The following is a 17,144-nucleotide window of genomic DNA, read 5'->3' as shown; positions in this document are numbered from 1 at the left end:
GAAACAAATTTGACTCCGCACAATAACACTGTACAACACAAAAAATAATTACAAGATAATTCAACCAGATTATTAAAGAGGACACGTGTATCGGCGTTTTGAAAGTTTACGTCGGGAAGTAACCTAAATAGGCGTGGCAAGTTCCGCCCATTTCTACAGGTTTTGAAATATTCGACATCAGATACCTTGGAATCCTTGCATTTTAGGTATAAAGTGTCTTTGGCAATATTGCTGACAACAATGCGGGGTATCTTTTTATGAAAAAATTAACCCTCATGCGAGTCACTAAAGGGGTCTTTTTGGTCCCTTTTTTCAAAATATCCCACAAAATTATGTGTCATAAAATTTTGCTACAGGTCCCCGAATACACCAAAACTCTAAATCGTACCTTAACGTCAGGAATCTTCCTTTGAATCTGTATCTGAGTTTATTAAGTTTTGTCCCACAAAACTTCATTCTAGATAGAAGACGTCAAAGACAAAAATATTCTCCATCAAATTTCAATATAAGTCGCCGAATAAATGAAACATGTATTTACAATATATATCAAGAAAATATATACATCAATTTTGCCAACAAAGCACCCAAATATTTTTTGAATAAATTTGTTTTGTTCTTTTTTCGAGTTGATCCATGAAAGTAACATGAAATTTAGCTCTAGACGAAAGATGTTAAAAGAAGAAATATTCTCCTAAAAATTTTATTGTAAGTCCTAGATCTAACAAAGTGTCTGAGTAAAATACTTTGTTAAGAAATTGACGTTAAAAAATTAGATATTATAGGTAGAAATTATTTGTTAAACTTTTAGGGCCATTATTATATGTGTTCTTTTACTATCTGATGGATTTGAAAACGCAAAATAAACCAATTTGGAGGCATTAAAAATATGTTTTTTACATTGAAAGTTAATGCGAAGAAGCTCCTCCTTGAAATTCAATCATCACTTTTAACTTTAAGTTAACCGGAACGCTATAAATCTATCTGTTCGGTAAATCCAAACTATTACAAAAGAAGACTTATAATAATGGGGGTATGACTCTTAATTAAAATTTATTCCATACTGAGCCAAAATCTCCTAAAATAACTCACTTTTTGGGGGTTGTGTCAAAAGAATAAATGTTCCAAATCAAATTTCATTATGAGTCTCTGAACAAAAGAAATTTGTTGCTATAATATTTAACATCTCCAGATCCTTTCGCTTTTTATATAAAGGGTGTTTTTTTAAGCTAGATAGAACTTTAAATTGTAAAAAGTAACACAAAAAATTAAATTTTGATGAAACTTTTTTTATTTGTTTCAGTATACTCTGACAAATCATCATGAATAGACTCACGCTTGAACAACGCTACGAAATTATCCAAATTTACTTTGAAAATCAGTCGTCGATTCGACCCGTTGTTTTATCGCAAAATTGTGTTCAGCGATGAGGCGCATTTTTGGCTTAACGGGTTTGTTAATAAGCAAAATTGCCGCATATGGAGTGAGACCAATCCACAAGAGACCCTACAGACTCCATTACATCCAGAAAAATGCACCGTATGGTGCGGTTTTCACGCTGGTGGCATCATCGGACCTTATTTCTTCAAAAATGAGGCCGGAGCTCGCGTTACGGTCAATGGAGATCGTTACCGCACCATGATCAATGATTTTTTATTTGAAAATATGGATGACATTGATCCGGAGGAGATGTGGTTTCAACAGGATGGCGCTACGTGCCATACGGCGAACGCAACAATCGACTTATTGAAATCAAAATTTGGCGATAAGTTGATTTCGAGAAGTGGACCTGTCAATTGGCCTCCAAGGTCGTGCGATTGACACCTCTCGATTATTTCCTGTGGTGTTACGTGAAGTCACTGGTTTATGCTGATAAACCAGCAACAATTGATGCCTTGGAGGCCAGCATTGTTCGTGTTATTCGTGACATACGGCCAGCAGTGCTCGAAAAAGTGGCCAAAAATTGGACGTCCAGAATGCACTTCGTCAAGAACAGCCGCGGAGCCCATATGCCCGAAATCATTTTCAAATGTTAATGTCACGTATTGATCTTTCGAATAAAAAAAATTTTTTGATTACAATTTAATTTTTTGTGTTATTTTTTACAGTTTCAAGTTCTATCGGGCTTAAAAAACACACTTTATGATTTAGGACCATATTCTACCGCTTTTATTCACTTTTTCGTTATCTGCGGTCACAAAATATATGTTATTGATGTTTTTTCATAATAAAAATTCGCCTTCCAAATTTCCCAAGGATTTTGTTCCAAATTAGTACTGAAATCTATCCGATTTCCCTCCGACATTTCGTTCCGAAATTATTTCAACCACTTCATACAAATATCGTTACGATTTCGCATCGGGCGTAGCGAATTTCGTACCGATTTCGTTACGATTGGTTTGCTGGGGTTGTATAATCAGCCATAAGAATCAAAACAATGGTTGTTTGGATGGAAATGTATTACGGTCTATATTTTGTTTCACACCGGAGACATGTGGATTTATGGATGCCTAGCACAAATACCTGCTGGTAACAGCTGTGTGTACATATTGGTCGAGAAGTTGGATGGGCACTCCTTAGAGGTAGTTTACACTATCTATCAATGTCATATGACACGAAATAAAAACATTCCATATTTATCCACGGAGGCAATGTGGGGACGTAGTTTTTTTTACATTTTTGCTGGTGTGGACGCACAGGGTAAATGGCGTAAGGAAAATCTCCAATATTACACATATTATCGAATATATAACGATGGAAAATCTCATGTCATATGACATTTACATATAGTGTAAACTACCCCTTATTGATGAACCGAATGCCACGTCTTCGTTTGAGGGATCATAAAACAGTCATTTAAACGGAGTTCCGAGCGACTACAGAGTGTATGTACTGGTTTTATATCGACTAGGGACCAGAAGTCCTAACGGATAGTAAAATAGTAATAAAAGCCAATACAGTCAATCATCGTGGAAAGAGCAACAACTGGTTCTTATTAGCAAAGGTAAGGGAGATCCAACTGCTCCCTCATCATACAGACTAGAGTTGGGTAATCTAGTTCCTAGTTCCTTGTACTAGTTCCAAAACGTATGAGTAACATCATAAAATATAACGTGTGATAGTAAGTATACGCAGTGTGTTCAAAGAAAAAATGTGGGCCATTGGAACTGCGAAGTGAACTAGATAGTTCCATATAGTTCCTTTGGCACAACTCTAATACAGACCATTGTGTATGCTCAACACAGCCGGAAAACTTTACGAGAGACTTCTAAAGCCAAGAATAGAACATGTCATACGCTCGAAATGTGGCCTATCGAAAAGGCAATATGGTTTTAGACCTGGAAAATCGACAGTTGGGGCTATAGGAGAGGTTGTCGATGTGTTCTCCGCCGCTCAACAGAGAAACAACTTTAGCAGACCGGTAATTCTACTTGCCACGCTCGACGTAAAGCATGCATTCAACAGCCTAAGGTGGACAGACGTGCTACATGCCATGAAGACCATAGTCATAGCCATGAAGAAGATAGTCAGTAGTTATGTAAGCGAAAGGGTACTGATGTATAATACAAGCCAAGGTACAAAGCAGAAACATATCACATCAGGTGCCGCACAGAATTCCATCCTAGGTCCTGACCTCTGGAACATTAGCTACAATGAAATTCTGGAAATAGATGTTCCCGATAACACGTTCTTAGTGGGGTACGCAGATGACGTAGCAGCTGTAATTCAGACCAGAAATACGGAAGATGCTCAGATGCTTGTCCAGAAAGCAAATCCCAGCAGAAATCGATATGCTGGTAAACAATTTCATTATCCGCACGCAGAAATTTGTTACCTATCTTGGGATACAACGCGATACAAAACTGACGTTCACGCCGCAGATAAACCGGGCATGCGAAAAAGCTTCTGCAATCACAAGGCAACTGAGTAGATTGATGGCCAACGTACCGGATTGACCCGAAACCATAGTGTTTCGGCCAGCGGCAGCCAACCCAGCATCAAACCTATGCTTCAACGTAGGTTTCGTGCTGCTACAACAACAACAACAACATTGATGGCCAACATCCATTAATGGAAACCTGCAATAGCATTTTGCTTTATGGGTGTGAAGTCTTGTCTCCGAGCATTTCTACTAAATGCAGAGCGAAAAATTGTTAGCAGTACAAAGAATGGCGGCAATGCGAGTTGCATCTGCATACCGCACAGTTTCGGGACCAGCTGTACAAATCATAGCAGGTATGATACCTATAGATTTAATGGCGGAAGAACGGATGAAATTATATGAAATGAAGCGTTCCCAACACGCAACAGGAGCAGAAATTTCCCAAATAAAATATGAAACGTTTATAAAACGGCAAACAATGTGGAACAGAGAGACTTGCAGCAGATGGACGGCGAAGCTTATCCCAAATATCAAAACCTGGGTGGATAGAAAACATGGGGATGTCAACTACTATTTGACGCAGATGCTCACCGGACATGGGTATTTCCGGAAGTACTTGTTTAGACAAGGAAAATGCAACTCCCCCTTCTGTCTCTACGGAGAAGAAGAAGAAGAAGATACCGTAGATGACGCGGAGCACACATTCTTCGCACTCTGACTCTGACTTAAATGTACGACATGTGGCGTATTGCCCCTTTTCTCCACCTAACCTAGGCATATTGTCAAGTCCGTCTGTCGGGCTGGGTTGGCCATATGTTACTCCTGTACAGGAAGTTTTAAGTATTTTATATCTATTCGGGTATAAATGGTGACTGACAAGTAAAAAATATCATTCTGCTTTGCCGACAGATATATACCCCTCAGCCTTTCTGAATTGAAAATTTCAGATATAAACATAGAATTGAATACTGGCTATACAACCAAAATCCTTATCCCCAATAGTTATGTATTTAAGAGGTTTTCAGATTTGTGCCCATTTTTGGGAATATAAACTTAACGACAAAAATATACATATATTTGGATTAAAACTCAAGTGTTTCGGAGGAGGTACATACCCTTGTCCACGAAAAACATTATATCGCTGTAAACAGAACCACAAGGAGTGCATCGGTATAATTTCTCAAAGAATTTTCGAACTGATCCTGAACTGAGCGTTTGTGGAAGAGGTACCCCCTAAGGAGAAGACCGATGTGGACTATTTTCGAAGTTGAACTAAAGTTGGACAAAATTTTAGGAAAAGTTTGTTGTACCAAATCGGTTGCCCCGTTCAACAGATATAGCGCATACCATTTTATTGACATTTTTGTAACTTTTGGTAGAGGTATTGGAAGGTGTGGACCTGTATTGCTCATCTACGAACATAAACTAAATTTGGACAAAACATGTTGAAGCTCAAATTTTAGATCAAGTCGTCTTATCCGTTCGAGAGTAATTGTTCACTGTACATGGTGGACGTAGGCGTATTTTACACCTTTCGGTCCATTTTCTCAGGAAGTATGGACTTGCCCTGAAAAAAACTTGTGCCTTCGTAATGGGGACCGCAAATACAAGTGGTTGCAAAAAAATCAAAGCGACATTTTGTGTGGGAGGTACCGTAAGTAGTGGACCGATATGACCCATTTTCGAACTTAAACGAAGTTTGGACAAACTATTTGAACCAAATCAATTGCTCCGCATAAGAGATATCACTAATATTTATGAAATTTTGTGGGGAGGTACCAGAAATAGTGGATCGATAATTAAAATCTTTTAACATTATCTAAAATTCGCAGAAATATTGGGATACGCATCAGCCACTACGCTACACACCCCTAGGGATTTTTTAAAGTTTGGGGGATATTTTCTACAGGAATATGGCCTTGTCCATAAAAAATTGTACCGTCGTAATAGGGGTCCCGAGTACAAGTTTCTCAACGAAAATTAAAATGATTCGAGAGGGAGGTATCCGAAGCAGTGAACCTATATATGCAAAATATGGACCATATCGGTTACTCCCTCAAGAGTAATCCGGCGCACCATTTTAGGACAAAGAATTAACATTTGTTGTTGTTGTTGTAGCAGCATAAAAACATACGTAATAGCATAGGTTTGATGTTGAGTTGGAAGTCGACGACCTAAACACTATGGTTTCAGGTCAGTCCGGTACGAAATGACCCGCTGGACCCGCCGTGGGATTATTGAACTTTTGTGGGGCAGGGAATGGACCTATATTGTCCATCTTCGAACTTAAACTAACTTTTATATTAGGAGTGCCAACTTTTGGACCGAATGGGTTGATCCGTTCGAGAGTTATCGTGCGCTCCATCCAGACAGACGCACGGACATGGCTACTTCGACTCCAAATTATTTCGATTAGACACATTTTGGCCGTGTGAAAATCTATATACGCTCGTTAGCCTAAAGGATGAGGGTAAAAAAAAGGTTTTGAAGTGGTGGCCCCACTTGTAAAGGCCAAAAAAATGTAATTTTTCATGATTTTTTCCATAAAAACTACCAAATCTTTTTGGTCAATTTTTTCATCTGAAAGTGCAGATCTTAATCTAGCTTCTGAATTATTTTTTATTGAAAAATATTATGTGGTTTTGTAGCAAATGGTCGTCCACGAAACCATTTTTGGGAAAAAGCGTTTTGTGTTTTGTTTTCGAAAACTAATTAACCGATTTTCATATATTGTTGTGGGCTTATTTAGAACATAAAGATCTAGTTCGTCCTTTTTGAAAAATATTAGATTTTACAGGAATGGTGGACCAAAAAGTGAAAATTCCAAATTTTGGCTAAAAAAAATTAAATACAAAATCGATCGATGAAGGAAGGACTAAATTTTTTCGCACCGATTTCTAGAAAAACACGTTTTTAGTTTCCATGTTACATACAAAACACAATAAATTGTTCTCTTCCAAAACTCATATCTCAGTCAATATTGTTCAGATCGACTTGAAATTTCACCACATATTTTATGCTACTTTTACTTTAAAATAAGCCAACAAAAAATTATTCGATTTTCTGAAATTTACAAGTGATGGGTCACCCCTTAACAAAATTCACGGATCAACATTTTTGACTCTGGACTCCAATTATTAGGATGCTGTGCTCCGTACACTCATGAGATATCCATCAAACGACGTAAAATCACAGTTCTGTAATCCTATAGTCAGTTTTAAATATTATCCCAAGCGAGCCTTCGGTTTAGAAAAAATTAAAAAAAAAATCGCAATTCGGGCTTCCAAATGTCAGTATCAATTTTAGGTAGATCCAGTGATATATTATGTATCAATATAATGTTGCCCATGGAATATGCTTTGATTCTTTTTTGGGCATAGTCCTATGAAATGAAGGGTAAAACTGGGATTCGTCGATTGTAAAACTTGTTTGAATATTACCTTGTACCTATACCAGGCCTGCTCAAGGTGCGCACCTGAGCTGTCGGTGTGTGTCAATTTTCTCACACACACAATTTAAAAAGAGAGCTTTTGTTTTTGTTTTGAATATTTTCAAAATTAAAAATCAGTCTCTATTGAACATTCAATGAGGAAGGTTCTGTTTTCGAATTTGTCTATGAATTTATATGCGTACACTGAAAAAATGAATGAAGATACTGAATACGAATTTTTATTTGCCTAAAATTTTTACGGCAAATTAGAGTGTTTGGTTTGTCAACGCACTTTGGTTTGTCACGAACTTGATTTGCAACAAATTATAACATCAACAGTCACATATGGTCAAAATAAAATAATTATTTTACTCTATATTTTGAAATATAAAATAAAAAAAAAAAACTGTTACGATATTTCTCACAGTATACAGAGAGACAAAGGAAAATTGAAATTTGTGTATTTCAAAACCAACACAATTACAAAATGTGTTTGTATGTGTCTGAGCAGGCCTGACCTATACCGTAGTTATCCTAAAGGCTAAGGGTTAAAGACAAGGGTAGTCAAAATCATCGGTCTTTTTATTTATTGAATTTGGAACAAGTCGTGTTTAGGACTCGGTCCCGAATCATGTTGATATATATATACCACAGGTAGCCCTTGCGGTCCTGAGTATGCCAATATAATTGTTGTCTTGCTCCCGAGATATGGGCATTCATAGTTTCGTAAATACTCATATTTGTCTCTATATTTTAACAGCCGAAGAAGGAAAATTGTAAAGATCCGTTAAAATTCCTTTAAAACCTGTACAAGGTCCAAAAGCGGAAGAACGCGGCTAAAACTCCCATTAAGAACTAAAAGTGTTTAAAAGTTTTTGACGGTGACCGGAAATTTAATGGTTTCACCTATGGACAGGCTTCAACACCGGCTACGCGGTTATATCTTCCCGCTATTTGTAAAGACCTCCAGAGTTTTACAACAGGGATAGGCGATGTGCGCTTACTTCAATGTAAAATGCATTGAAATGTATCCTCACTTGCTCTCAGTAAGCGCACATCGCCTATCCCTGCTTTATAATGATACCAATATTGCCTTGGTCGACTGAAAAATATAAGAAATGTCATTGGTATTTACGGAATTTTGAGGGCCCATAGCTCGGGAAGTACGAACTTGTGCGAGACAAAATTTGTGTCCTTATACTCAGGACTCCAAGGACTATATCGACGCCTCCAAACAATAGTATGCTAAGTCGACTTAGCATGTATTCAAGTTCTTTACATTTTTATATTTAACGTCCTTTAACTTAAATTCTGTCAAATTTTGGTAATAATCGGACAATCCGAACAGAAGTTATAAACAAATATTTACTTAGCATAGTACTGAAGGTCAAAGAAATTTCCAAACTTTTAGAGCTTGTTCTCCAAAACTCACTGTTCAGAATTAGCAAACTATTATTTGGAGGTGTTGAACGTCCTTTAACTTAAATTCTGTCAAATTTTTTTAATGATCGCTCAAACAAATATTGACTTAGCATAGTACTGAACTTCAAAAAAATGTCCACACTTTGAGAGCTTCTCCTGCAAAACTCACTTTTTAGACTTAGCATACTATTATTTGGAGGTGTCGATATGTGGTACATACAATTAACATTATCCGAGCCCTAATTTGGAATAAAGGCTTAAGTTTAATGATTCGATTTGAATAGCTGTAAAATTTTTATCACAGGTAGATGGAAGTTCTGAAGGCGTAAGCCCAGTTTAAAACATTTTCGAAATTTTTGAGGTCCATACCTCATTAGGATCGTGATCAGTACAGGAGAGATTATCTATTTTAAGTATATACTATAGTTCATATCGTTTCGGAAGGGCCCACACTGTATGTAGAAAACTCTCCTTAGTATTAATTGAATAATTTATTAATCCCCCAACATTTGTTGGATTCACGAACGACAAGTAGAAATGTGAAATTTTATATTATACAGCAGTGCGTGCAAAAAATTCCTTAGAAAAATGCATGTCTCCAACCACCCATCATTCATCCTATAAGGTCATTTGCAATTTCATTGTTTATAGCATGAAAGAGGGTAAAAGAAAATAATTTTCAACCAAACAGGGTAATTAAATGCCAATATCTAGCTATTGACTCAATAATGTAATGTAATATTGACGTTGTTGCTGTTGGTATTCATGATGATGGCTATAGCAGTGGACATAGTGCGAATGCACGGGTGTTGTTGACAATTAGTTTTAAATTTTTAATAAACCACCAGTCACAAAAAAAAATTCTGTCACATTTCCCCACCAGCAGCTAAGCTAGCTATGCGAAAGAAACAATAGTTTTTTACATGGCAGATATTTATGTATATATTATATGAAGTTGGTCAAGGATATCTATGTGGATATTGTTGTTGTTTTATTTTACTTACATCACTGTAACCATGAACTTGTCCTTCGGCTAAAGCTTCAGCCATATTCAGTCAATTTGCAAATAAGTTTCCTTGAAACTTGGATAAAATAAAATTTAAATTTTGTATTTGTTGTGAATTTTTGCTTCTTGATCTTCTTCTTGTTGCTCTCTGTTGCTGCTGTTTTTTTTATTATAATTTTTTGTTTGTTAGTTCTCTTTCATGGGAGGGGAAACCACCTTCACGTTATGATGATTGTACGCGGTGTGTCGCGTTCGTTGCTCTCTTATTATCGGAATTAAGAATTAAAAACGCATTCATAAAACGTCGTAATATAAACGGCAACAACGAACGTAGTAAGAAGTGTAAGTAGTAGTAGGTACTTCAAAAAGCTGGCTCGCTGGCTGGATGGTTGACTGGCTGCCTACTACTACCTTGCCTGGTAAATACGCCTGGGTCTGGTGAGGTGATGGTGGTTGTGGGGGAAAATAATAAAACTGGTTTATATGGCACGAATGGCGGCTATGAATGCTGCTGTTGCTGTTCAAAACAGTGGCGCTGTCACTGACGTTGGCGGCAATGTTGTCGACGATCAACAATAATAAGCAATGTAGGACAAAGGGGGGAACTACAAATTATTTTAAAATCTCCCTCTCTTTTCATTGGAATGTGTTATTTTTCAGTCGTCTTTGCTAATGACTTTTGTCAATTCTTTCGGGGTTTCGTTCGCGATTCGGCTTGTTTGTTGTATTTTTGTTAATGTAAAATAGTAGGTTCTAATCAGACACACACTTTGGGGATGACTTTTTGTTTTGTTGGTCGACGACGAACCACCACCCAAACAATCAATCAATCGATCAATTTTAATAGAAAAAAAAACACACAGAACACTTCTTTGAGATTTTTTGCACTAAAAATGTCACACAGAGTTACGTTTCTAGCTCTGCTGTCACTCTGGCAGCTATGAACTTTGGATTTTATTATCCAAAATTAATTTCATAATTTAATTAATATTTCAATGCGAGCGAAAAACTGCCATTACAATGACAATGACACGATGATGGCATTACTTCTTTTACAAATCCCCTCATTAGATACCAGTTGGATGACTAATTTTTCGTTTTCAAATTCCCATAAGTTCTGCAGATATTTTGGACGGCAGCAGCTAAACACCGCACTCACAACACGTAGACAATTTAATTAATAGGGACTTTTTTTTAAATTAAATTTAATAAAAACAATTTATTTCGTTTTCCCTTTTTTATATTATTTCGTGTTTTTTGGTTTAATCTTGAAGAGCAGTCAGTTCTGCCTGCTTTTGACAAAACACACACGAACGAACACACACTCATCTAATCATACCAAAATAATTCCACTTATTTTTTTTCTTTGGCAAAACCCTACTTTGCAAATATTGTGAAATAACTTTCATGGATTAACGCAAAAAGGGAAATTAAAAATCACAACAATTTCTTCATTAAATTATTAACATTTTTGTAACAATTATTTCTTTTCTTCTTTTACTACCGACCGCCCGACGACAAAACCTCACACAAATACACGCGCAGTCTTGGGAACAATACACTAATTGTTCAGAAAAACGTTATTACTCTCTCGTGAACTTAACTAAACTAAACGAGGAGACCAGAAAAAATACTACACAACATCGCCTCGCCAAATGTCATCTGTCATGTGAGCTGTTGCTCTCATTGCTGTATATGAGGGAGCCTACAATTGGGGGGCTAGCACTGCACGTTTGCTGCTCTTGGTTAATGAGTGAAAGAAATGGGGGAGAGCCGCCAGAGTTGGGGAATTTTAGTTTACATTTTATATCATTTACTGATTGTTAATCCATGAAATAATCTTTTTCAGATATCAATAAAAAATTTGTAATAGGTGTGTTTGTTTAATCCAGCTCACTTTTACTTTGAGAAAGTAATAAAAGTGTTATCGTTAATATTTTTTCCTCTTTTAACAAAGGGACTTTACCCAATGGTAAATTTTTGATGATGATGAAATTTAAGGGATATAATTAATAATGAGAATTTAGCTCGCTTAAGTGAAACCATTAAGAAAGTATAAGTCTGCTGTACCGGCAGAGATATACCCTCAGAAGTAAACACATTGCTTCTGACGTCTATTGGGGGCTTGTGTGAACTAGAGCCGCATACACAACATGTTTCCAAAAAATTAAAAATGATTCCAGACGAGTCCTTAAACTGCACTCTTTCCAAACATCGTGTGGGAGGTAATCGAAAGTGTAGTCCGATGTAGTCAATATTCAGTCATAATTCGAGGCTGTAAGATATAATACAATGTAGAACGTTTGGACCAAATCGGTTTCTCCCGTCTAGGGTTACTTTAAATTTAACACTTTAGTTGGTACCGGCAGCCGTTTTTGGAGATTTTAGGTCATTACCTCAGGAAGTATGGACTTGCCCCCGGAAAAAATTATGCCGTCATAACAGGATCTACATGAAGAACTTGTTTCAAAAAATTTCAAAGCGATCCGGGAAGAGCCGTTAAAATTGTATGTGGGAAGGAGTGTACCGATTGAGTCCATATTTAAACCTGATATATGCCTGGAAGTAATATTACCATTTGCAAACTTATGACCAATTCGGATACTCCCTTCGAGACCCTGTAGGAAGCCTGCGGTCAAGTGTCGACTATTATGGTGACTTTGTCAACTTTCTTTAAAGGCCAACCATATAACTCTTCGTGTTGCGTTCAAAAATACAAAAACAAAATACATGTATTTCATTTTGTGTATTTTTTTTTTTTTGTATTTATGAACGCAACGCGCAGAGTTATAGGCTTGGCTTAATAAAATATACAATTTAAACAAAAGTGTATTGTTTGAGCCAAGGAACATTTATACAAGGTAGAAGTGACAATCAGCTGTATTCTTACTTTTTATGTAAATGTATGGCCTGTTCCCGTACTTTATAAAGTGGTAAAAGACCTAAAAGTTGTAAAAGTCATAAATTTTGTGTACGCGAACGCAAAATGTGTAAAAGTGGTAAAAATTGTAAAAACTTTTTAGTTCTGGAACAGACCTTTAGTTTTCAAAATGTAATAGGATGTACTCATGAAATTTGAAACTTCGGAATTTGCTACCATAAAATACTGCTTTTCATCCTAGACGTGTAATAAAAATTACCTACGAGACTTCTGAATGACTTACATTTATATTTTGGTTCAAATTTGTTCTATTTTTAGGGATTTTCAAAATGTATTTATGTATTTCCTAAAAAATTGCCCTAAAAAAATGTTGGAATGACCCTATTATTCAATATTTTATTTGACAATTATCAATAACAAAAATGCTGTTTTTGTACATTTTTTAGTTGTTGTTGTTGTAGCAACGCATATATGTTCGTTCGTGTATTATTTCAGTTATCAAGTTCCTCTGTATCCAGACTCAAGAATTCTGCAACCTGTAGTGCGATTTTCTAACTCAATTTTTGAGTTACCGACAATTGTCGGTAAAATTAAAATGCTCATAATTTCGCTAATTACCGATATTTTTCGGTAAGTTAGCGACGAATAAAAAGGAGTCGTAAAGTTCTACCGATAGTAAGAGTGTTGTCAACTTTTATTGAAATTTTCATTCACAATTTTGCGTTTAAATTTTACCGATTTTTGTCGGTAACTTAAAAAATGTGTTAGAGAATTGCGTCCATAAATGTTTGTAATTCGATTTTTTTATTTGTAATTCGAATTTTTCTAGTTGTAATTTCAATTTTTTTCTTTTGAAATTCCAAATGAAAAACTTCGATTTACAAATATAAAAATTCAAATTACAAATGAAAAATTCGAATTTCAAATGAAATATTTCGTGAAATATGGAGTTTCCCCCCAAAGGACTTTAGTAAACGGGTAGCAAGCATTACCATTAGGCCGGGGCGAATTGAAAACCTTAATGAGCCCTTCGCGTTTCTGATTCCTGGGATTGAACTGAGCAAAAAAGTCCTCTGGACCATATATCTACCGTGAAAATCGAGCCTCCCGATTTTAACTTTAAGTTTTTTATTGACTTTTTTTGATATTTTGCATATAACAGCCAAACCATTGAGATTTTCTATCCTACACAAAGACAAAAATTTTAGCCAAGACAGTAGTTGAAAACTCTCTTATACATCGCAAAAGCATTGGAACGCTCTTTCAGGCAGTTTTGGCCTTAAGAATGTGCAAACTTTTCGGAAAATGTCGATAAATGACATTGTGCTACAAAATTTGACCAGAAAAATATTTAAGTGTTCTGATGCAAAATTATATCGTGTTGGGATCCATGGACAACGACAATGCCTTTAGATCGTTTGGGTCACTTCGTTTTATTTTTGTATAACAGTAAAAGTAGTGAAAATCTGAGTTTCTTATATTTTCAAATTTAAACGGGCATATCTTATTTTTTCCACAACGGATTTCTTTTGATCCTTCTTCCTTTTAAAGGGGTGAATAATGTCTTTTGAATAAGCTATTATTGTTTTAAATCGGTTAACAAATGGCTAAGTTATAGTGGTTTATGTCTGAAAACCCCAAAAAAAAATATAACTGAATTTCTCACAATTTTCAAAATAAATATTGAACAAAACAAAAAAACATTATATTTTTGAAAATTATGAGAAATTCAGTTATAGTTTTTTTGTGGGGGTTTTCAGACATAAACCACTATAACTTAGCCATTTGTTAACCGATTTAAAACAATAATAGCTTATTCAAAAGACATTATTCACCCCTTTAAAAGGAAGAAGGATTAAAAGAAATCCGTTGTGGAAAAAATAAGATAATCCCGTTTAAATTTGAAAATATAAGAAACTCAGATTTGCACTACTTTTACTGTTATACAAAAATAAAACGAAGTGATCCAAACGATCTAAAGGCATTGTCGTTGTCCATGGATCCCAACACGATGGAATTTTGCATCAGAATGCTTGAATAATTTTCTGGTAAAATTTTGTAGCACAATGTCATTTATCGACATTTTCCGAAAAGTTTGCACATTCTTAAGCCCAAAACTGCCTGAAGGAGCGTTCCAATGCTTTTGCGATGTATAAGAGAGTTTTCAACTACTGTCTTGGCTGCAATTTTTGTCTTTGTGTTGAATCGAAAATCTCAATGGTTTGGCTGTTATAGGCCAAAATATCCAAAAAACGTCAATAAAAAACTTAAAGTTAAAATGGGGAGGCTCGATTTTCACGGTAGATATATGGTCCAGAGGACTTTTTTGCTCAGTTCAATACCAGGAATCAAAATCGCGAAGGGCTCATTAAGGTTTTTTTCCTTCCACACAAATCGCCCCACCCTAATTACCATATTTTTTTAATTATATTTTTAGTTTTATGTTTTCAAGTGATTTAAATTCTATTGTGTTTGCATGTCTTTAAAAACAATGCAGTTTGCTTGTAACCTAAATTAATGGGCACATAAGCCTGGTAACAAGTTTTGAAAATACCAAAATAAATAACGTTGAACTAGAAAAATACAACTGACTTTCCATCCCTGGGAAAGAGAGCAATTTCACTCTACTTTTTGCTGCGGTTACCACCCAAAATTAAATAATGCCCCTTGTACGTTGTTCATTGTTATTTGGTGGGTACTAATATTTGAAGCGAACAGCTGTTTTGCCACACAAACATGTACACACAGACTCATCTACAAATTCACTTGTGCAATAACAAAAAGGAAAACAGAAAAACCCAACTAGTACATTTGACATCTTAACATATTGTTTATTCTTCTTATTCTTCTTTTGTTACTTGGTGTTTTCGTATATAACAATAAATAAAAGCCTTAACAATGTTAACTAGGTTGTTTATGATTATTGGAAGGGATGTACAAGTACATAATTTAAAACACTTTGTTTTTTACTTACCACTGTAGCTAACGATCGTCTTGGCGTGTGTCCACTGCCACTGAACTCTTGACTTGATTGTGATGAAAAGCGTCTTTGTTGACCCGCAACAGAGGCAGCCCGACGACGCGGTGGAGGCCGGGGAGCATTGTCTGTTGCTGTGTTATTGGCAGAACGTGCAGACATTACGTTGTTGTTGTTTGACAATTAAAAATGCAACATTTAATGCAAACGGTACGGTATGAGTTTACTTTTCTCTGCAAACGTCGTATTAAAAACAAGAAAAAACACATTTTATTTCAAGCACAATTATAAAAAGAACAAAACACACTAATACAAGCAAATATCATTCACATCATCATCACCATCAAATCATTTCCGATAACAGTTTAATCAAGAAACTAATATAAACAATTTGTTTTGTGCAAAATCTTAATAACCGTAATAATAATGAATCAGTGAGGGAGAAAAAGTAAAAATTGTAGAGTATTTAACTCATCTCATTAGAATATTTGCAACTCCTCTACTTACAGTTATTGGAAGATTTTAAGATTTTCTGATACGATTTTTTTGCTCTTAACATTAGTTTTTGTTTTATGTTGTTGTTTCGCGTATGTATTCTGCAATAATGAGGGACGTAAACGCTTTGTACATAGTATGTACTTTATTTTTATTTTCTCGTATTCCTTGATTTCACCTTCTAGGCATTATCAATTCAATTGTATACACTAAAAATGTATGTGGGAAATAAACTAGCCTAACTATTTGCAATAAAACATTTTTAATGTTATAAACAAAATAAGAAGAATAAAATGATGGTAATTCTCGTCCAAAATACACACAATAACCGACGATTTGGGATTATACCACTTAGTGTTCTATAGATTGAAAACGGAAAACACGGAAAAAGTGTTCACATATTCGATTATAGCTTCGATAACTTATCGAAAATGCGTGCAATTTCAAGTCGCAACGTACGACGAGTATTGGTCTTACCCTGTGTATACACATGACAGGACAGCTTGCCTGTGTGACGTAGGCGTCCAGAAAACTGCAAAAACAGTTGTAAAATTATGAATGAAAATCACCGATTTCTTTTTGTTTTCCGTTCACATATTTTGTTTTGTACATATTCTTTTGTTTTCAGCACATTTGAATTATCATCTCACTTCTTTTTCACAAAAATGCCAAAAATTTGTCAACCCGGCTGTCTGTGAAAAACTGATGGACAGCTGAGAGTAGAGCTGGCAAACCCTCGATATTCCTAACATTATGCTTGGTTTACATTTACGAAATCCACTCGATTTCAACTGTCAAATCCATAGGTTAAATGCCAAATGAAATCCAGATGAGATTTCATTTGACGTTTGAGTTTGATTTCGTAAATGTAAACGTATAGCCCGTTTAGACTAGTCATTTTAAATCGACTCGATTTCTAAATCCAACTTTCAAATCCTAGTTGTTTAGACTAGTCTAAATTGATATAAGATGCCAGTCAGCTGATTTTTGTTTACGTATACATACGCGAATTTGCAAAAAGAATTGCTTTAATAAAATTAAAAATGGAATGGA

The 17,144-nt window shown here is 35.5% G+C and overlaps 1 protein-coding gene across 49 annotated transcripts in view; it reads right to left on the bottom strand.

The window, feature by feature from the left end:
• Window positions 1–16,472, bottom strand: part of Nedd4 (E3 ubiquitin-protein ligase Nedd4) — a 49,438-nt gene extending 32,966 nt beyond the window's left edge. For 13 of the 49 annotated variants that reach the window (XM_073983552.1, XM_073983544.1, XM_073983545.1 and 10 more), the window contains exons 1-2: window positions 16,104–16,452; window positions 15,594–15,829 (exon numbers count right to left, since the gene is read on the bottom strand). In XM_073983552.1, coding sequence (XP_073839653.1) covers window positions 15,594–15,758 — 165 coding nt within the window. In that variant the 5' untranslated portion in view covers window positions 15,759–15,829; window positions 16,104–16,452. Of the gene's footprint in view, window positions 1–9,736; window positions 11,415–15,593; window positions 15,830–16,103 lie in introns of those variants that run through there. The other 36 variants (XM_073983554.1, XM_073983585.1, XM_073983567.1 and 33 more) reach the window with 11 other exon arrangements.
• Window positions 16,473–17,144: the final 672 nt, after the last annotated feature.

This window comes from Musca autumnalis, unplaced genomic scaffold (assembly GCF_047663935.1).
Source record: "Musca autumnalis isolate F117 unplaced genomic scaffold, ASM4766393v1 scaffold_4, whole genome shotgun sequence".
Classification (NCBI taxonomy): domain Eukaryota; kingdom Metazoa; phylum Arthropoda; class Insecta; order Diptera; family Muscidae; genus Musca; species Musca autumnalis.
This window is presented reverse-complemented; position numbering and strand designations above follow the sequence as displayed.